The 22,373-nt window shown below is 38.9% G+C and overlaps 1 protein-coding gene across 4 annotated transcripts; it reads right to left on the reverse strand.

The window, feature by feature from the left end:
* Nucleotides 1–6,237: 6,237 nt before the first annotated feature.
* Nucleotides 6,238–21,502, reverse strand: ranbp3b (RAN binding protein 3b). Of its 4 annotated transcripts, none has more exons than XM_062429087.1 (17): nucleotides 21,411–21,502; nucleotides 19,454–19,509; nucleotides 19,066–19,102; nucleotides 18,891–18,968; nucleotides 18,696–18,767; nucleotides 15,273–15,338; nucleotides 15,016–15,108; nucleotides 14,779–14,888; nucleotides 14,283–14,399; nucleotides 13,814–13,914; nucleotides 13,618–13,693; nucleotides 13,415–13,511; nucleotides 11,486–11,613; nucleotides 11,277–11,397; nucleotides 10,663–10,805; nucleotides 7,516–7,711; nucleotides 6,238–7,400 (listed from the first exon to the last, which is right to left on the reverse strand). In XM_062429087.1, exons 1-17 carry the CDS (start codon nucleotides 21,430–21,432, stop codon nucleotides 7,357–7,359), a joined length of 1,557 nt encoding a protein of 518 aa, XP_062285071.1. In that variant the 5' UTR covers nucleotides 21,433–21,502; the 3' UTR covers nucleotides 6,238–7,356. The 4 variants fall into 4 exon arrangements, with proteins under 4 accessions (XP_062285071.1, XP_062285073.1, XP_062285072.1 ...); XM_062429089.1 differs by having other exon boundaries at nucleotides 11,486–11,610; nucleotides 21,411–21,472; XM_062429088.1 differs by lacking the exon at nucleotides 14,283–14,399.
* Between the last annotated feature and the right edge of the window lie 871 nt (nucleotides 21,503–22,373).

Below are 22,373 nucleotides of genomic sequence, written 5' to 3' on the forward strand. Positions count from 1 at the left end.
CAGATGTCCAAATGAGTTCAATCAAGTAGATATCTTTCAACTTTAGTCTTTTAGGGCCAAAGTCTCTGTTTTTGTTGCTATACTTGTACTGCAGCTAAAGAGGAAAACACTGGCCGAGGAAACACAAAGACGGAATTTGATTCTAAGAAGACTGTAAATGTGGCAGGTATCCATTTGATTCGACTAACTCAGACTGCTGAAGCGTCAGATAAACTTTTTAATGCATTTTTACACAAAATTGCTGTTTAGGCACACAGTGGATTTTGGCCTCCATCACTTACACTGAAAGCACAACTGAAGGGGATTTTTTTAAATAGCCAGTACAAGCAGAAGGAATGATTACAGCAAGGAAAACTGCTGTGCAGTGCTCATATGGGCACCTGACTGTTGTTTAAAGACAAACTTGAAAGATTGTGAACCTACCATTTAAAGCACTCAGAAAAATTGAGGCGTTAATATCAACAATTTCACAACGACTGGGCAAACTCCAGAACGGCTACTTAATGGATCATGTGGTAAGATTTTTTTGTCAACTATAAGAATTGTAGATATAGTTACTGGATCTGGATTAAAAGCAGAACAGTTTGTTTAATGTACAGACAAACTTTAAATTAAACTTTATAAACGTAAAAAGCATTTTAATGTAGTCGATAATCAATTAAATAATTGTTCAACTCTGATAACAAACAGCTGTGATATTACTTGTTTTCAACACATTAGTTTGAACTTTTGCGTGAATGCAAACCCACAAACAGTCAATTTCGATTATTTTCAATGTTATGTCATCAGATAAGTAATTCTCAGGGTCTCCCAGAAAAAATACAAAACATTAGTTCCCAGCATTTTTTCTGTTAACATCCTTGAACACTGAGACTGTCCCCAGGCTCCGATAACAACATGGAACCATATTTGACTATTGAGCGATTTATTTGTTTATATATCAAGTAAAGTTTGGACACTTTACTTAAATCCACGTCATGCTCTTTATTCCCGTTAGTAATCTTACTTTATTTATATGACATTTCCAACCCAGAGGAGAGTGATTCTTGTAAACGCCTCATAGTAGAAACAGTTTCAGTGATTCCCTTCCCCCCACCTCCAGCTCTTTTAGGAATGACTTCACTCCTTGTAAGGAAATAAATGACACAAATAAAGAATCATCAGAAGCTCTACATGGGAGATCATATAAATGTTCCCCCTGCTTTGATTATTGTTTTTTATGTAGCACCTGCTGTTTACACAAGCTGCTCAGAGGGATGAATATAATGTGACTTTGATATATATTTACCTCTCTTCACTAATCTAAAAACACTACTCCCCATCTCCATCAGAGAGCATTCCACGAATTCTCATTTTAAGTATTTTCATTGCAACCTTTTATCAACTTCCCCCTTCAAATGTAATCTTCCCTCATATGATTGCCCTTAAAGCATTGCCAACACTTCCCAAGTCAACTAGAACTGCATAACTCATTTACAAATATACCTCTTGTGAACATGCTTACAGTTTACAGGTGATAACAGGTCTTAGGAATAAGGTAATTTACATTTCTCATTTCTTTTTAGCGGTCAGAGATCAGAGCTGACTGGGAAAAAGAAGAATGAGTGCAGTGTCAGCAGATGCAATTTGTTTTCCAAGTGCAAGGAATTTTTATAAGGAGCTGCTTGAGTAATGACATCGTGTAAGAGGTTAATTCCTGGACTTATTTATTTTTTTCACAATGCATATTAGGTATTTCTCATGCTGACATCATGACATGTATAGGTTTGAAAGTTGTCCAAGTCTCCTGAAATCCAGGGGCTGCTGCAACAGAGAGGTATCACCTTACTACAGCTTCCACCTGGTCTGAAGTAATGCATTTTTACTCTGCATCATTTGCATTTATTGGGCTGAAGAACACAGTCTGTGTATTCATTTGATTTGCAAATTAATACAGCACTGAAACACAAGACAAAAACATATTATTTAAGCAACTACTTCAAAGCACATTTTTTACTTTTCCCTAATTAACACTTAGTACCTCCAGATAACCAATTACACCAATGGTTAGGGTTTGGGACATTGTAAAGAGTTCCCAAGACTGAGCATAGCGTTTTAAGCTAAATACTAACGTCAGTACGATACCACTCAAAAGTTTGGACACACTTCCTCTATCAAGTGAATGAGAATGTAAGTCCAAACTTTTGACTGCTATTGTATATTTATGTATATAATTGATCCCAATCGATCTAATACTTAATACTATTTCACTCAAAACCTAAAATGCACACCTCATAGTGACGCTAGAGAAAAGTCAGATTGATTAACTACGATTAAAGGCTTCGATATAAAATGTCATGTTTATTTTATTCTTCTTGGGAAATTCACTGTGAGGAAACGCTGCCTCATTTTTTTCCCCCTTGTGATAAAATGTTCCTTTTCCTTTTTCCTATCCCTCATATTTCTGACAACACATAGTGAATATATGGTTACTAAGATTAGACTATTGCCCCTATGTGACCTTGATTACTAAAGCACACATTGTTATAAAAAAAGAAAGGCATGATTCAGAAAAAAACTGTTATGTTACTATGCAACATCAGGTAACACCACCTTTGAAGATTCTACTAACTCCACATTCTCCAGTGGAGCAGCGTGTGCTTATTTTGGTGCTGAGTCCTTACGTAACAACTAAGCCTCATGAATCAACAAAGAGTACAAGAGAAGAGGAGTGGAGTGTTTTGACTTCACGGTCAACTTCATTTCATGAAGAGAGAAAAAACAACAATCAAACGAAACATTAGAAGAAGTATGCTTTAACCTTCACTTTTTTAAATCTTGCTTTTAATTGCTTTTAAAAGCTACACAACTGTGTGTTTTGTACATTACAGTGGTTTTGGACTCCTGACAAAGTCAGCTAATGTAATCTGAGTATGTCACCTGGTGACATATTGTAAAAGTAATGGTTTGGTCCCTCTGACTGACTTATTATTATATATGACATTATAAGATTATTAATACTAAAGCAGCATGTTACTGTTGTAGCTGCTGCAGGTGGAGCTAGTTTCAACGACTTTATATACAGTTAGCTAGTTTAGTCCAACCTAGGGGCCCCTTCAAAACGTCATCAGATAAATGTGAGGGGTCGTGAGATAATAATGGGAGAGCAAAGAAAAAAAAACTTCTGATACACCAACCTTTTTCAGTTTTTATCTTTAATTCTTGTTTAAATATTGGATCATTTGAACATGTATTGAAATTAAACCATGTGGGAAGTTGAAAAGGGAGAAAGAGAGAAGAGAAAAAGATCACTGGTTTTTTTTCTCCTTTATTTTACAGTGGGTGACATAGAGGCCAACAGGCAACAGGGGAATGATCTGCCATGAAGGTCTCATGCTGGAATTAAACCAGGGACACTGCTTTTATGTGGCAGGAGCCATAACCACTCAGCTACCGAGGCGCTCCTACACAAGGCTTTTTGTAAGATGTCAAAAGCCAAAAAGATTGGAAACAACTGGCTGGGTGAGGTGGGAGTTATTGTTCCATTATTTATATCATTTGCATGATGTAGAGAAGTCCCAGACGGTTGACTCTATATCAGATTGGCCTCCCCTTTTCAGGTCTGATTTTAAACAGGAGAAGACAAGTAGAATTGGAAGACAGGGCATTTGACATAATATTTCAAATGAGATTTCAAGTGAGTTTTGCAGTCACCGCAACAGGCAGGTACATACGGGGGAATGACGTGATGTAATAAATATAATACGTTACATTTCAGAAAACTCTTTTTCCTGCAGTGACAGAGACAACAGGGCATCAGGTCACATTTTATATTCATGTACCTACTCATCTGTAAAGTGCAATAATAACTGGCCCCTCAGATTACCATTTGAGGCGGGAATGCTGTGCGTTTTTGTCTGCCTCTCTGTTCTGTATAAAAGGTACAGAACCGGCTGCAGAGGTAGGCTATAGTCACAGAGCTGAATCAATGCTGACACAGCAGGACAGGGAGCTAATGATGTTGTCCCTGTCAGGTGCTGAGGAACCAGGGCAACCTGATGAGAAATGAACTTGAACTACTACTGGAACAAGACATATGTGAATTTACAGTGCAGAGGTGAAATCATCCTTGATGGTGTTGGTTTACAGGATGAGGGAAACTACAAACTTGAGAGTCATACTGACTCAGTTGCCCCAGGTCAATAAGGTGTGCATCAGGTGTTGAGAAACCAGGGCAACTTGATGGGAAATGAGCTGAATACAGATCATTGGAATGATACTATACAATTAACCCCAGTGAGTGAGGTTACATGTAGAGATGCGGAGAAATCAATCTTTATTTTTATAGTGCCAAATCACCACAAAAGTCATCTCAAGTCACTTTACAAATGGAGTAAGTCTAAACCGTACTCATTAATTTATATATGGATATGTATATTGGCTTGTAGAAGCCAATAACGTCATAACGGTCAATAACGTAATAAATTTGCCTCTTTTTTAATGTAATAAGCCAATAACGTAATAACTTGCCAATAACATAATAAAAGTCCTGAACCAAAAAACGTGATAACTTTTTTAATACGTTATTTGCCTGTTTTTAAAAAAACTTTTTCAAATGTAATAACTGGAGCCGATAATGTAATAATATACTAATGTCACTTTATTTAAGTTTTATTTAATGGATATATCTGTGAAAATGCACTCTCTCTCTCTCTCTGTCCCTCTCTCTCTGTCTGTCTCTCTCTGTGTCTCTGTCTGTCCCACTGCATTTTCAGTTATATCCAGTGAGAGGGGGATTTTAAAAAAAAGAAGAAAAAAGTATTAGTCTTTGATTATTCTGTGGCCCGCCATCTAATGGCTTAGAAGAAAACTGGCCCCGAGGCCAATCTTACTTACCAACCCCTTGCTTAGAGACTCTAACCTCCCTCCAAATGTGAGCGGCTGTCTGTTGCCTTTATACCTATCAGACCATCTTCTCGCCATCTAGGAAAAACGTTCTAGGTCTTAGCATCACTGCAAGAGCATGACAGCATATACATGAGTAAACATAATTAGTTGGTGGAGAGACTGTGTAGGAGTTCCACACTGTAATTTATACAGAGATATACATTTTATTCTGTCCCAGCATCTAAGGTCAAAATTTGTTTGACTTTCAAACAGGAGACACTGTGGAAAACAGTTTTTCTACCGGGGTGCCACAGTAAGGCAGATAAATAGGGAAGGCTTTGGGAGCGGCTAAAGTGATGTTCCTAGTTTGGATATATATGATAGTGCCGGCTGTATGATAGGTACATGCATCAAATATTCATGCCTTTGCGCCTGATGAATACAGTATATAAGCAAGTTTTGGTCTGATTCCTGCTCAATGCAGTCAGTGCACAGCATACATCAACCTGTAGGCCAGATCCAACACATGAATACTAAAACAAATGTACTATTCTCATTTCAGACTCTCACTGATATCCAAGGTCGAAATCCCCTCCTCTCTATTTGGCTTGTGTTGTTACTCATTATTGTACTGTTTTCAAGTGCTTACTGCATTGATTAAAGACAATCAGTGTTAAAGTACACCAGACTCTACTTATGTTTTATGGCGCCTACAAACTGAGGTTTCAGCAATCGTATAATTTTATTGCAAGCCACACTGACCCACATGGATCTAATAAACTTGAGTTTGACATCAAGTTTGATGTATGAAGACTGTATGACAATCACATCAACTTAATTGTGATATACAAGAGGGTATCATCAGCGTACGTCATCCAATGACAGTAAGTAAGAATTGTGGCTCCACGCTACGTCCCATCATCATAACACCTGGAGGACACATACAAAACAGGCTTCTGCTGCCACAACTCAAGATTTTCATCTTTGTTGGAATCCCAAACATTTCATTTTACTCATTTTACCTCCATCATTGACCAGTGTGTCATTTCATGCTGCATTCTAATTGGTTGGTTAGTAGATAAAGTCACATTGTGAGATTGTTATTCAAAATTTCTGGCAGTCAGAATTTTGTTCTGGGCTATCTTCGGTGGCAAGATCGTGACAGTGGTCATCTATGAACATCTCAAACAGTGCAACTTAGGACCAACATTTTGGAGCCACGACCAAAGATATCACATCTTTCACATTGGTCATCTTTCGTCTGGACAAAATCGAGCAGTGTATACCTGGCTTTACAAGACCGATTTATGTTTGGAACTAACTCAGAAAATCAGATTTTAGAAGGAAAATTATCGCAGAGGTCAGTCCAAAATGGTTTATTTTGTAAAGGGGGCAGTTGAAGGAGATGAGAAAACATGGTGCGCTACTAAATGATATATTCAAATGTACATGACATTCAAAGGGTATTACAGTTATCACTCAAATTTTCCACACATGAAGTAAGCCTTCATTCCAACATGTTTACCAAATGTAAATGAATAAAAAGTTTGTACATTTTCAAAATAAAAATATGTAACACAATAAATCCTTGGGATGCCGAAAAAACAAAAAAAAAAACAGTTGCATGCAGAATGTAGGCTGATGAGTTAATTGTCTTGACTTGAAAAAAATGGTCATTAAAAAAACCACAAGGGTGAATGACTAACATCTTATTAATTTTGAGACAAATTTGAGGTGAATCCTTCTGCCCTTTTGTCCTCACATCATTAACTCATTAGCAGAAACTGCATTGTTTAAGTCTTTTATTCACTATAATATAGGTCAATAGGAAATATAAGAAACTGCTATTAATGACAACTTGAGTGGTCTTGGCTAGCCATTACAAACAGCACATATGTGTTGAGATGCCTCATGAAAATGACAGCCAAAAATAAATTACATTTGCCAAAAACTAACGCACATACTGGTTGGGATGGGTTGGGGGGGTAGAGGGGTTGGACTTGATCTGGATGACTAGTCAAATACACTGAATGAAGCTTCTCTGGATGTGTGGCGTCCAGAGGTACGGCTGTAGAGTGAGTAAAAAGGTCCCAAAGTAGAAACTGCAGTCTTAACATGTGCCATACTTTAAAATGTAGAGGAAAACACCCTTACACTCATCAATATGATGAGCAGAAAAGTCCCAAACCAAAGCTTTGAAGTCTTTATTTTTGCTATCGGGGAGAGGAAAAAATACTCGAAAACAAAAATAAAACACAAAACAGGAGAGGGAGGGAAGAAACGACTCCAGATATTACGCTGAATGCAGAGAAGATGAACTGCACGAGTTGGGTGAGACACTCCGGCACAGGGGGTTATTTCCTGGAGCTAGACTTCTAATATCCAAAAGTACTGGTCTGGAGGACCATGTTTGGTCAAGGGGTGTCCATGGAGATGCCTACAGCAAAATGCCTCAACAGCAGCATCTTAGTAGGCTGTCCGAGAGTGACGCTATGTGCTTCCTGCTGCCTGGCCCTCTCCTCCCTCTGAATTACCTGCAGGAAGAGAGTGGGGGCAGGTTGACCAAGATGGCACCACAAACACTAGATATTCATTTGATTTAACAATAAGAATACCAGAAATTTGAAATTTTTAAATTAATTCACTGACTTGTAGCAGGAGTGGAGGCTGAAGCGGAGGCAGAGGCGTTGTCTTCCTCGTCGCTGTCGTCCTCGTTGGACTGCGGCACCTCGGCCTCAGGGATGGTTGTTGTTGGGGTTTCAGGCTCCTGATCTGCCCTGCTTTTAAGGGCTAAGATACGGTGATGTAACGCTGCCGCCAGCTGACCTACGTCCTTAGAGCTACCCTGAAAGAGAGAGAGAGAGGTGGTAGAGACAGCTTTACCACAATGAACAAATCAACACTTTCACATTACGCTGTTCGCATCAGTGTGTGATCACAGCAGTCATGAAGTACAACTCAACACTTCAACCTGAAAAGGGAGGGATTAGGTCCTTAGTCACTGCAAGGATTTTAATGTGAAACATCAGTGCAGAAACTGCTGAGTTTTATCAATAGCAGCTGAACACTGAGGCAGCAAATAATTGATTTCATAATGGTTTAATTTCATTATTTTCCTGTAAAACTGCTTAATTGTTACTTCAAAATAAATAGTGAAAAGCTGTCCAAAGCAATTTCTCAGAGCGCAAGACGATACCTTCAAATGTCTTGATTCAGTTTACAATATGACAACAAACACCAAATTCTTACGTTATACACACTCAATTAGACAAAGTAAAAGAATAAAGAGCCAGCAAAGTATCTGGCACCTGCCTACGTCGATAAAAAGAGAAAGAAAAGAAAACCCATCAGGATTTGTGCATAGCCTAACATAAATTAGACTAAATAGAGCTGAACAACAGCCAAATGTCCATGGCCACAAAAGTTAACTTCTAACTAACTCAAAATATACCTGCTGTATCAGAAATTCATTTTGTAAAGTGGTCAATGTTAAAAAAAAAAAAAGAAGCATTTCCTATTCAAATAAAAATGTTCCTCGTTGAGTTTAGTATAGTCTTTTGACACTTTCCTGAAGGTTTTACAAAGTTTTTGCTAGAGCCGACAGCTCCTCTTTTCTCTGTAACGCTCTAACAATTGGCATTTGATTTTGACAGTAAGGTGAAACTTGTTTACTCTGCCCTGAATGCAAATTTGTCTTGTTTTGCTTTGATAATTGCCATTTCATGGTGAGTGTCTTTTCCTGTTTTCTTGTCAGCAGTTTGGTCTTTTCATTCTGCACATACCACATCCTTGGTATCCTTTGTGTGTTGAATGAGGGCTTTTGGCAGGGCTTCATCTATCTCATGTCCAGCCATTACATCCTGAACCAAATGCAATACTACTAGAGTCCTCTCCTTCAGGTTTTCTATGAGCAAATCCTTGTTGACAGAGTATCCTTCTCTCTACTGCAGCTTGTTCACGAGACAGTAAGAGACGACATTTCACTGGGTCCAACAGTGCTGCATACTCTGCTCTGCTGCTGATAAATCTTCCAATAGATCAAACCTGCAGCTGTAAACAAAATCTTGGAACTGTGCTTCATGGTTTGCACTGAAATGAAATGGGAATTGCTTGATGCTGAGCAAGAACTGTGTCACACTCTGAGGCAGTGGACCATCCCACATTGAGGACAACCTGGAGGAGTTTCTTAAATATTGCTGGTACCATTGTCACAAAGTCAAGGGAGCTCATGTGCCGCACTGTCGGGTTCATAAACTTCCCTCCATGATGTTGTTGAAGGTCACAGCAGGGATGGAGACACATTCTTTAGCATTTATAAATTCACTGGCATTTCCTGGAGATTTTCAGACGCCTTCTCCAAAGCTTGCTTTGTGGCACACTGGCAGACACACACTGTTTGAGTGGCACGTGGATTACTTTATCTTGTCGGTTCAGTTTCATCAACTGTACAGGTATCCATCTACTCCAGTTCTTCTCTTTTGATGCAGTGTGACAGCAAGAATGGATTGGAGCTCCTTTGCCAAGAAAAGCACCAGTGGGGCAACAGTGTGGAAGATATCCAAGAAAGGCTTCAGTGGTCTAGCAACAAATGCCAAAAACTGGAACTTAGCCTGAAAAAGGGGGTCATTAGTGGCCCCTTTTGCTCTACAGTACGATGCAGCTGAGGGCATGGCAGTTCTTCCTTGTCTGGCAGAACAGCATCCATCTGTTCTTTCTGTGTCACTTTATTTAGACAGTCATCAAAAGACATTACAGAGCACTGCTCTTTTCTTATGTCTTTGATCAGCTGCTCTTTGAAACAGGGACACAAGCCAAAATATGCCAGTTAAACCGACTTTATTGCACCACATGAAAACCGTTTGGCAGGCTCCCTGTCTGCAAACATCCGACTAACAATGACTGACATATCAGAGCTGCAGTTGAATGGGGAGAGTGATATGGCCATCTTGATTACTGAGCGAATCTCTGCTTCAAGCACTTGGCTTGGCGAAAAATAAGAAAAAAAGAAAAGAAAAAAAAGGTCCTGAACTTTTCCCTGTTCACTTGTACTGGATACTTGAAATGCTGTGCATCCATAACTACCACTTATCTTATGTACAGTGGCTCCTTGGTTTGTCAGACAGCTACTTCCCTCTCCTGTGTATTTTGAAGGCGTCACTCTCACAAAATGTGTTATTTCTTGTCTCAAAGTTTTAATTGTCCAGCAACTTTGACACATGGCTGAACGATTTAGAAAAAAATCCATCCAATCAGACTGAACGACAGCGCAGCCGTTTAGCAAAGACAAAGTGAGTGAGCAGGAGTTTTATCTGTACTGAGGCTTATTTTTATTAACAAAATGTTAACATGATCCTGGACATAACTTAGTTCATTTAGATGGCCTTGCTATGCATTATGGGGAGCTCTGATAGATACTATATCTTACTGTTTATTCTCAACTCAAGGGAAAATAGGAGACTGTTGAATAGATTTTCCAGGAGAGCACAAGACAACACAGGTGTTTTTCATGACTTGAAAATTGGTCGAGGTTTTCCAGGATGCGTGGGAACCTTCTGCTGTGTAAGTGGGCATATCCCACATTTGGCAAGACAAAGGTACACATGGAGGAAGTGATACGTGTGCATTAAACCATCAACAGAAAATTAAAACGGCAGTAGATTCGAAAACAAGGATGCCTCTTATTAAAATATGGCAAGATAAACAGGACAAACTGGACACAGCCTTCATTCTCTCTGCAGTCCAGGTAAATAAACATACTACCTGCTCATTTACAGTATAGAGTTTGGTAATACGTACCGATATTAGGAAGACCTTGACCCCCTGGTCCTCTGTGTCCATGGCAGTGATTCGTACACTCTTCTCGCTGGCCTTGTCCACCTGCATCTGGGGCCAAAGCTTAGTGTTGAGGATCAACCGGAGGCTGCCCTGGGTCCTCATCACTGAAAGGGTTTAAACACAAAACACACGGCAATGAACTGCATGCCAAAAAAACTGCTCGACTTGTTGCTATTCTACTGGACACTGATCTCAGTTTTGTTAGTTTGTGTCAGAGAAGACAGAATGAGACAGATTGGTTGCTTTAAATGTTAGTGATATCTAGGGACCATTATACAGCATATTTAACTGCTGTGATGTGTAGTCCACAGAAGTGTGTAGTGTGGGAATGGGCTCCCCCTTGTGTCCAATGTGATACTGTAATAATGATGTTGATTAAAAAAACACTTAGATAAACGCTATCTCTTATCATCCCATCCATGTCAGCTTGGTTCAAATATTCAAACCACAAACAAGCATTACATTTTTATAGTCATATATTGATTAATCCATGAAAACCTGAAGCTGCGCACAAAACAGTTAAGTTATTTATTTTCTGAGTTCATCCCCCAAGACATTTCTGTATGTGAGTTTACCTAGACGGGACTGTAGCGTGCCGTCGTCCGTCGATGCCATGTCGTTGAGCCTCAGCAAACCTCGACCTCTCTCTATCCAAGACTGAGCAGTCTTCTCAAAAACATATAACTTGCACTGCATCTGAAGGAGAATAGTGAAACAAGGACTGTGTTGCTTTCTGCCACATTTATCTACTGCATGTCTTGAATCCCGTGAGCAAACCACTTACCTGTAAAACATTGCTTTCCGACTCCTCTCCAGTTTTGACGTCGACTTTCTCTAAGATGCACTTCTTGGCTGTGGCTTTGGTGTACGCTGCTGCAGACTCCTCCAAAGACTCTGACACACTGTTCACTGCTAGAGATAGCACACAGCAGTAAGAAATAAGCACTTAGCTGGAGTTTGATCAACAATTTGTGTGTGCCTGTGAGAAGTGTGCTCCCACTCCAAAAACATTTTTGTGGGACATGATGGACTCAGGGTGGTACTTCGTCTTATACACAAATACTGTAAAGGCCGATGTTTATCACTAACATCACAATGATGAACAACAGCAGCTATGAATTGCTGAATTTTCTTCCATTGTCATTGGGTTAAGTGGACAGCCAGAAAAATATACAGTCAAATCCCACAAATGTGAACACAGAATCTCACTAGGTCACACAGCCTTTTATGATATTGTGTTAAACCCACAAAATAACTGACCACTATCGGTTGTGTTAACACATTGACCACAGTTGTAATGTAAGAGTTCATCATTGTTTAAATATGAAAACCAATAAAAAAGGAAACATTATAATAAAAAATATTGTTGTAAAAACCTTTTTTGTAACCAAATAATGCAGTCAGCAAATCTCACAGGGAAAATTCACCACTGTAAATGTGATGATTTCTTAAACTAGGTCACATTTGTAATGTAAATGTGCAATTACTTTTGAAGTTGGTGCCCTATGACTAGAGAAACCTAGAAAAAGGCTTTAGATTCCCCATATCGCTCTTAAGGGGGAATCCTACAATGCATTGTGTGCTGTCCCATCCAATCAGCTACTGATGGTGTGTTTACAGAGCGCAGGAGGCGGAGTACGTTTCCCAGCAGAGCAGCTGGTTAGCTGAAAGGATTATATCTCTTTACTGAGGCTTATTTACATTTACAAAACATTTTTCCTCATTGAGTCTGAATATATATTGTACCGGTATGGAGGGATCATTAAACAAACGGCGCTGCAGTCAGTTCCGTGGATCGCGGCAAAGCGGAGTTGAACACAAGCCAGAATATTACCAGAGTTGCTTGTTTGTTGCAGCATTTTTTTTGTTTTGCCTCCGTTCTCTCTTAAGATTCTCACAGGTCAATGCTGCAAAGCCTCTCTGGCTGCAGCGCCATTCTAAGAGCTATCGCTTTCTCCTGCATGCTCTTTTTTTGTTTCGTTTTGTCTGATTCCATGGTTCGATTTAAGTTGTAATAGCTGCGCCGCATCTCTGCTCTAACATTATGTTGTACAGCTAAGTGCTTGTTTGTGTTAGATTCAGCTCTGTCGACCTGAGACTCAAAATTCCCTGGTTTGTTGTTTGTGGAATTATGGAGAAACTCAGCAGCTGAAGTTTGTGTGCCATCGTGCGGCTGTAACGTCGCTCCAGGGGTCACTTCTTCCTCCACACCCATGACTGATAATCTTTTTCAAGTTATCTGCTGCATGATTTCACTTCAAACTTGGTCCAGATAGTGCAACAGACAATTTTTCACTTTCTTTCTGCACTTATTTCTGTTCGCTTTGACCAAACAGTGCATATGATATCATATTTTGTGTTGGCAGGAAAAACAAAAAAGATATCGCTTGTGGGGCGGTCATCTTTGACAAAGAATATGGAACAAATAAATATGCAAATTACCTACTTTTTTTTTTTTACTTTTATACCTGTAGCTCTTTAAGATAGCTAATCAAACACTAGCTACGTGGTAACTCTGATGCTAATATTGACAGACTTCACATAAATTGGACATTTTTCACAGACAATTTCACAGTTACATTTCTGTGAATTTATTTGACTTTTTCCAGCTCTTCCTGTAGCCAAGAAATGTTCTTTGTCTCTCTTACATCATACTATTAGCAGTCAAGCCAAACAGCAAACATTTTTTCAATTAATGTGATTGTGTTTTTACCCTTCTCTGGGGTGGCTTCCTGTGATGAGGGCTCTGAAGCAGGGGCAGCTGAAACCTCTTTATTTTCCTCGTTTGAGGACTCGCCTTTGGGCGGACTCTGAAAACACAATAAAGCTGATCATTGGAACGTGTTCAAAGCTCAATCAGCAGGAGTTCTCATGGAAGAGAGCAGAATGACTATTAAACAAGCTATAAAAACTCACCAATACTCGTTCAGACATGTTCTGCCCAAAAACAAATTTTGCCCCACTGTCTGTACTGTTTGCGGCATTTTTTGAACTGCAAAAGCAGGAAAGGAGAAAAAAAAAAATACATTAGTAAGTTGATCAAAGTTAATCATGAATGAAAATGAGTTGCTAAAAATAATTGAAAGAGGACACCATTTAATTCTGACATTACCTTGGGGTAGAGATGTACTGTAAGAAATAATTAGTGCCCTCTGATTGAGAGTCCGGTGGCCCACCATCCTTTGACTTGTCTTCTGTACTGTTCTCCTCCAACTAGAGAAAGTCAAAACAACAGTTGTGTTAATTCAAGCTTAAAGAAGGACAAAAACAATTTTAATGAAACTGATGAATGTGCAGCTTAACAAGTGAGCAGTGAGTCTTTTTTTTCTCCAAACCATCTCCATCTTGTCCAAACAACAGTTCCAGACTGACCACAAAAAATATACAAAAATCATAGTGGACACTGTACAAAACACCAAAGAAATTACATCTCCTGGGCTAAAAACAGCAACTCTTCAGAGTGTCGCTCCTATGCTACTTTTAACTGTGTATGTCTGGACAGTTTGACAAACATTCACAACTCAAGTTTGCCTATTCGTTGTGTGTCGTAAACATGTTAGACAGAGTGAAAAAAACCCCACCTTTGCTCTGTCTTTGATATTCTGACCAAACACAAAAGATATTGCTACATCTGTCTCCTTCTCTCTTCCGCCTTCGTCTTTGTTACCACTTGCTCCATCTTCCTCATTTTCATGTTTCTTGAAATGAACAAAAAGAAAGAAACAAGAAAAAAAAAGAGAGAAACAGTGGTCAAACTTTTACTCATTTCTACTGCAGGCACACTGGTATCTATGTAGCTAACTAATGCTATAGTACTATTTACACGTCTGTGTTGAATGACAATGTTATGCCAAACATTTGCATGACTTTTTTATGAATACCAGATTCGATATAATTCCTCATTAGAGAGCGACATGAAAGCAACCACAACGCTGCCAATCTTTAGCTCTTCTGTAAATAACTTCTGCTTAGGGACCCAGAAAGTATGAAACTGGAAGAGTATAACCTGCACTGGACTGGCTGATTGTTTTCAGTATCCATCTATAGATAAATGGCACAGATTTAGCTACTCCTCACCAGTGACTTGGCCAGGGTGGCTGAGTGCTCTGTGTTGTTCAGGAAGAGGGACTGGGTCACAGATGCCCCATCTGTTGACTTTTTCACACCGTTGGTTCCACAACTGGAATCTGATTGAACAGACAGGAATAAAATCAATTTCTGTTTATTGTCCCAAAGGGAAAAAAGGGACATGCAGGAAGCACTTGCTATATTTAAGTATCAATGAATGAGTGAAGATGGCTAAGTTTTACTCACTGGACTCTATATGTGATTTTGAGGGTGGCGCCTGGAGAACTGCAGGGCGGAGGACACTGCGTTGCTGCTCCTTAGGTTTTTGACTCGGGACACCTGCAACAGAACCAACTTACTGGTTGGATTTCTCTGAAATATCTCAATGCATCATTTTCATTTCTAAGAGGAGTCTTGTAAAATTAGCGCAAGCTTGTTTTTTTCCCCCCATTTCAAGTCAAGCCAATGTGAGAAAATTCTGCTTGTAGACATCAAACACTCACCTGAACTTGGTGCCTGTCCATGTATGAGAGTTGGTGGCTTTAAACGGAATCCCACAGGCTTCTCCTCTGGTGAGATGGACAACAGGAGAAGCCATTAAAGAAACATCCAAGTTACACCGCAGCCTATAAATGTTTTCTCCTGTCTTTGCACCTCTCTAATTACAGGCCACAGCAATCCTTAAGGAGCCTCCAGAGTTGTAGTAGAGAGTGCTGCACCTCCTGTGCGGTAATTTGGCGGGTCAGTGGCTTTACTAGTGTGACATAACCTGGCCTTAATCGAACTATGAATGAAGGATTCTGTCTGTATGTATGTCCTTCCCTTATCTTGGAAACTGTACATCCAATCGACTTTACAATTGGTAGGTTTATTGCTTAGAACCCAAGGATGTGCAGAGTCAAATTTAGTACAATTTGGACACTCGACACATTTATTATTAATAAACTTTGAATGAACAAGTGACCAGCGAGCCGCTCAGCTCAGCAGCAGTGTGCTGGGGCTTCAGGGCTCTGTGACTCCATGACACGAGCACAGCCAGAGATCAGAACTGTACAGCGAGTCAGAGAAAAGTATTTTCACATGGCGTGTTTGGACATATGGGTGGATGTTTTTACTCAGGACAGGATTAAATGATTTGGGAATTGCACAGGGCCTAACTGACGTGCGTAATAGTCAAATAACGAAACAGACTACTGAAAATGTTGAGTTCAAGTGTTCATAAAACCTTCAAGTCCCTGCAGAAGTTGTTTATGCCAAAAGATATTTATATTTCTGCCTTTTTGTTATCCATAATAAAAAAAAACATAAGCATGAGTGCAGCTGGTAAGCAGAGCTGTACGTGGCATGCTCTGAAAAGAAAAAAGGATACAGCAAAAATGCAGCTTTTAATCAAGAATGGACAGACTCTTAGGCTACTTTCCACAGGCTGTTCAAAACCAATGTCTCATATGAGCACAAATCTTTTAAACAAATATATCCACAAATGACAATAAAATTTAAGAGGCCCGATATGATCAATCCACTTTAGTTTAGGAGGCATTTTTTCCCCAGACACTCTCCGTTGTGCATTTTATTTTTTAAATGCGGTCCACATTATACTTGAAAGGAGCAATGATTAACTATTACAGTACTTAACATCTGTGGATAATATATGTTAGTTTCTTTCATGTTGTTAGTGTACATGCTCAATCATATCTGACATCAACAGTACCAACAGGCACGTTTTGAATAGGTTAGTGCTAAAGCAGAGACAAAAATCACATCTAAAAACTGCATCTTCTTTTTACTCAACATTTATGAGATCCTATACATTTTTATTGAATATTAATATCAAACAACACCTCCACTCTCTCTCTCTTTTTTTTTTTTTTTTTTAAACAAATGGGCTTATTTAATTCTAAGGACATGAAGGTGTATTAAACACAGCTGTACAGTGGAGATCTCTGGTGTGTTCATCTTTGTTGTCACTTCCAAATAAGTGCTTATGTAATATACTTAAAATGGTTATTAATTATACCCTGTCTGTTTGCTCGAGTGGATGTCTCGTCCTCTCTGTAAAGCTGTGTTAACTGGTGACATCACCTCTCGCCATTTCTAAACAATGAGCTTGTTATAAGGAGAACGGTCGAAATTATGAATATAACGGCAGAGTTGTTTAACAAAAAAACACAATTATTCCATCATCAACCCACCAAGTCTAAAGCAAGGTAATTCCATTTTTCTGATGAGGCATATTACTAACAAATCACTTACACATTAAACATACAAACATTTCCAATAATGTTATGTCCCACTGCAGTCATTATTTTAGCCAAATTAATCGCCCCACCCCCCCTTGCCTCTATGTCCTACTGTACAGCTGATGTGTTTTAAAGTGATTCTGTCGTTCAATTTAAATGTTTTATTACCACTGACTGAAATGTTTCATTTCCAATGATTATGTTTTCCATGCTCCCCTCCAGTAAAATGCACACGGTGAACCATGAAAAATATTCTTAGTCATAAACGGTTAACAGCATGCCACAAATTACATGTCACATATGTTTTATCTAGAGTTTTGAAGTCTCCAAACTGCAGCAAAACTGCAGACTTCACAGGTTCAAATAGGTGATCCAAACCTTTGTGTTTAAGATCCAACTAAACCCGACTTATACTGCCAAATTTGATGTTATTCTGAGACATGCACAGAAAGATTTTCTCACAAATTTAAAAAAATGAATATTCTGGAAACAGCCACTATATATATATATATATATATATATATACACACACACACACACACAAGTTTACACAGAATACATAACAGCAGCCCATCCACACCAAATACACAGGAATGTCTTTTTAGCTATTATAAGCCACACACTGACATGTTCAGTGGCACTACACAAAGTGCAGCCAACTACTAGCACATGACACCATGGTATCTTATAATAATAAACCCTCTGCCTCAACCAATATCAACCTCAAATATGCCTTTTTCCCCAATACTGGCAACATGAATTTGGCTCGTAAACTCAGAACTTGTTTTCCAGCTAAACTTGGCAGTTGAAACGGTCATAATCCCAAACAGAACTACATTATGTACAGGCAGCACCACAGGTCACACAAGGTCATCTTGTTCCCACAATAACCGAGTCTTCCCTGATTTAATAGGGATTTTCAGGAGGTATTCTAGCTACTTATATTTGATTCAATACTGACCATTATCTTAACAAACAATTGTAATAGGCTAGACGTCACTCTGCAGGTTTTATTTGCAACACATGACACAGAAACACAGCCCACCCGTGCAGCCGCAGAGAGAAAGAAAGAAGACAAGGACCAAATCATTTCAAAAATAACCAAATCTCAACCCAACAAACCAGCCTGAACCGAGAGGAATCAATCTGGACTTGGACTGCACTCATCTGGCTCCGTACGCTGCTTTTGACTTACTATAAGATTAATACTACACAAAAGAGGAAATCTGTTTCTTCAAATTCTTCAATGCACATTCACTTATTTAAAATTGTTAATGAAAAATCAAATCATGCCTGTATGCTGCTTCGTATTCTGTAACAACACATTTTCTCCAGTCCATTAATAACAGCAGACCTCCAGAGCAGATACTTGTAGGACTAGCTCAGAAGTAAAATTACCACATGTGTGTTAACTAAAGCTGGTCACGGTGAATGGGGTGCATTTGCAGGCAGGGAACATGCAAAACATTGCTGACATCTTATTTCTAATTATAATGACATGACTTTATAAAACAAACATTTCTGATATAGAGAATATTCAGGCTAAGAAACAATCTTTAAATCAATTTATTGTGTTTGTTGAAAGAACTCATACAAAGAAATGTTTTTGACCTTTAAGACTAATATTTTCACTGCAGTGGGCATTAAAGATGTGAAAAGAAATTAATGGTGGTCTGGATGCCTCACCTGGCTCAGAGTCAGAGTTCCCAGTCGGAGACTGGCAGAAACTTGAGGGCATGAATACATTGTTCTTGGGAACTGCAAAGTAGCGGACAAGCATTGCACTCAGCATACAAATCAACGTGTACACCACAAGCAACATCCAAAGAAAAAAAGAAGAAAAAAAAGTAAATGATCTGTTAAGTCACCACGTGCCCTTACCAGAATGTGGGGGTGGGAATGATGAGGTCCTCTCTCTTTTCACAGGGGGGCAATAGGTTCCCTCGTCTTTGTCTGAATCTGAAATAGTGACAAAATATTAATATTATAGTTTAAATAAATATTTTAGAATGATGATATTAGCACAGCAAGCAGCCAATTTGGATATTAGATTTACCCTCTCCATCTTCTGCACTCGAGCCCTCCGCAGATCGCTGCAAGAGAACATAACGCTGATGAGTTCTTATTTATCCCAAAAAGAGAAGTACTGGCCATTTTAAAGTTGTTAAAAAATGTATTAAAAAAACTGGTATTTAGTCTGGAACTGTAACTATTAACACAAATGAAAGTGGTATTAATTCAACCAAGATGTGCTTGACATGAGATCAACAGATTTTTACTTGTTTACAGTTCTGCGTTTAGCGGTGAAAGATGTGACTAGCTCAACAACTCTTTATCAATGTGTGCTTTTTCCAATAATACAGTCAAGACAGAATAATGTGCAATGATCACAAAATATGAATTTAACACTGATTGAACAATTAAAAAACATATGAAAAACTTACCTTCTGTGCTTTATCTTTTTGGAAAACAAACACAGGAGGCGCTATGGCAGGCTTGTCTGTTAAGAGAAGATGTAGGCTAGTCATCCCAGCACTAACTCAAGGTGTACATTAATCCAGTCTGTTTGGTTCTTTAACAATGGCCTACACATTCAGAGTATCTAGTATGACACATGGAAAGTTATGTGTATTGAAAAACTTCTAAACATCAATACACAGAAGAAACAAATCCACATAAATTCATAAACTTGCAGTGCCACTTTTAAAGATATCACTGGTGAAGCAACTGTTGACAATATTTTAAATGTCAGATTTATAACTAGGGGCCAAAAATAAATGTATAAAAGCAGGAAGTGTGAGACAAAACTGACGCAATAATACCCACAAACGCTGAATAATAACTAACATTGGTCAATGCCAGCCAATAACAACTTAAAATCAACTCTTTTTAATCAGACTATACAGGCAGTAAGCATAAAATCCTATTTAAGAAGAATGTGCTTGTAAGGAAGTAGGATGAATGGGATAAGAGTTGACCTAAATGTTAATCATCACTGGAAACCAACACAATATGTGCAAATGTATCAAGGACATTAATGTAATAAATAATGTATCAGACAGTCATTAAACTTGTCAAATAGTAGTTTTTTCATCTAATGAAAAATAGGGGGGAGAGGATTTTATTCAGGTCACTAACACAAAAAAAACATGTTTCTTGCTGGTGTGTGTGCTATTGTTTCAGCCAGGTAATAATTTCCCCCAGTCAGCTCAGGCTTAATGCGTCTACCTTCACACAGTAACCTCTGTAAGATGTGTAATCCTATAACGTTAGCAGACAAAAGGTTTTCCTCTGTCTGGGTTGGGCCTCTTACACTGAGCAGGTGTAGCATCGTTGTCGTTTTTTAAGCCTTTTTGCCGGTGTTATAAACCCATGCGGTAACATCCAAACCCCCCCCCCTCTCTTTCCCCGACACTAGCCATCTCTTAACCCAAACCCTCATGGCTGTTTATATATGTATGAAACACATTAAAACACAGCATGCAACGTGAGAACGCTTGTGTATGTGTGACCTATATTTGTTTAAACAAAAACACATCAAGCGATTTGAATAAGCAAACATGATTATAGACAAAAAAGGGGATTATTTCCCAGAAAGCGAAACTGGTATTCAAAACTGCAGCAATTCACATGTTCCCGGTTTAAATGTTAACCACCATGCTAGGCGCTTCACACTGACCCAATCCAGCACATAGCCGAGGCCGCCGGTCGTTTCCCCCTTAAAGCCGACCCGTGTAGCTTTTAGCTCGCTTGCTAATGTTAGCGTGCTAATGCTAATCCATCTCGCATGAGTCATCTCGCCTGATAAGAAATAACAAGAGCCTCAACCACATTAGTAGCACATTAATGTAAGGGCACTGTGTTTGTGAATAGGGGGTGAATATTAAAAACATGAAGGAAGCATTTGTCTTTTGACTGTCGTTTTTCCCCCTCTCTCTACGCGCCTAAATGCACGTCAAGCAAATCCTGCAACCGACTGCTAACTACATTAAAAACAACACGGAGGTCAATTACATGGGCTGGATAGCAAACAGTGCTTCAGCTCTTTGACTCAACAGGGTTTTGGAATATGCTTATATCCACTGTAACTCACTCAAAACATCCCCCTAACCATAAATAGCTAGCGGCTGCAATTGAGGGCGTTCCGAGGCATTTCCAGGTATTACCCACATCCCTGGCGCTTTAGCAGTGTTAGCCTCAGCATGCTAACGCTGCTGTGTGTCTTGTAAACGCCGCCTGAGCTCAATGATTCACCTGAACCCCAAAGCGTTAACCCTGCGGCCAAGTAGCTTTACATCAGTTCTCCGATATGCAGACAACGCAAAAGAAAACGCCGTTTTTATATATACAACACCACCGCGGTGTCTGTATTGTTTTTTTCTCACACTGCCACTTACTCACCTTCGTTTGCCAAGTCCGCCATTTTACTTCGACGCTCACACACCCACAACCCACCGCGCAGATAACACAAGTTGAGGCAGAAATGTTTTCATCGGTGGCAAGAGAGCACATTGCCACTGTTTAATACCCCCCTCCTCTCAACTATCACCCCTGTGCCCGTCTGTAAGCTTCACAAACAGTGTCTGTATGCTTAAACTAGGAACAGCTTTAAAGGATGGGTTCACAAGTTTTTAAAATCTGTCTTATAACAACAACCAGGTGCTTAAATTAACACTAAAAGAGGTTTTGTATTTGTCTTCGCTGTAATCATTCCTCCTGTTCATATTGGATCCCCTTCAAATATAATACAATACTAATCATTTCAATTTTGTGCAATATTCACATGTTTATTTCACTTTAATCTGTGCAATAAGAATATCACCTCTGGTAGCCTATATTACCACTCAATACCAATATTACTCTTGTAAATAATGTCAAGATTATTTTTATTACATATTTTTACTATTATTGTTCTTATTGTTTTTGTACTTATTATGTATTGTTCTTTATTCTTTTCTTATTGATGCTCTTATATTCTATTTTGCTGTCCACTTGCTGCTGTAACAATTCAAATATCCCCATTGTGGGACTAATAAAGGAATATCTTATCTTATCTTAATATGCTTTCAGTGTAAGTGATGATAAGGGCCAAAATCCACAGCGAGTCCACACCAGGGCCCGAGCGATATATCAGTCAATATTGGCCTTTTACAGATATATCATATCGGTGCATATGTTGCCCAGTATGCACCAATATTTCTTTATTTTTTTAACATAACATTTTAACATTTGATATATATCTGATCCCTTTCCTTAATTCAAGTTTAATACACACGTTTTAAAAAAAAAAAAATGTTCTTTTCTTTCTTTTTTGTGCTTTTTTATTTTTAGTTATTCATAATTATTAAATTCCCAGCTCCTCAA

Source organism: Scomber scombrus, chromosome 11 (genome assembly GCF_963691925.1).
Source record: "Scomber scombrus chromosome 11, fScoSco1.1, whole genome shotgun sequence".
Lineage (NCBI taxonomy): Eukaryota > Metazoa > Chordata > Actinopteri > Scombriformes > Scombridae > Scomber > Scomber scombrus.

What these genes read in the sequence shown, in the direction of transcription:
- ranbp3b (XM_062429086.1), bottom strand. Translation starts at nt 19,537, where the DNA reads ATGACTAGCCTACATCTTCTCTTAACAGACAAGCCTGCCATAGCGCCT. An exon ending in GAGTGCAGAAGATGGAGAGG is followed by an intron (nt 18,969 to 19,065) that starts GTAAATCTAATA and finishes TCACTATTTCAG; the next exon opens with ATTCAGACAAAGACGAGGGA. An exon ending in ATATCAAAGACAGAGCAAAG is followed by an intron (nt 13,915 to 14,282) that starts GTGGGGTTTTTT and finishes GACTTTCTCTAG; the next exon opens with TTGGAGGAGAACAGTACAGA.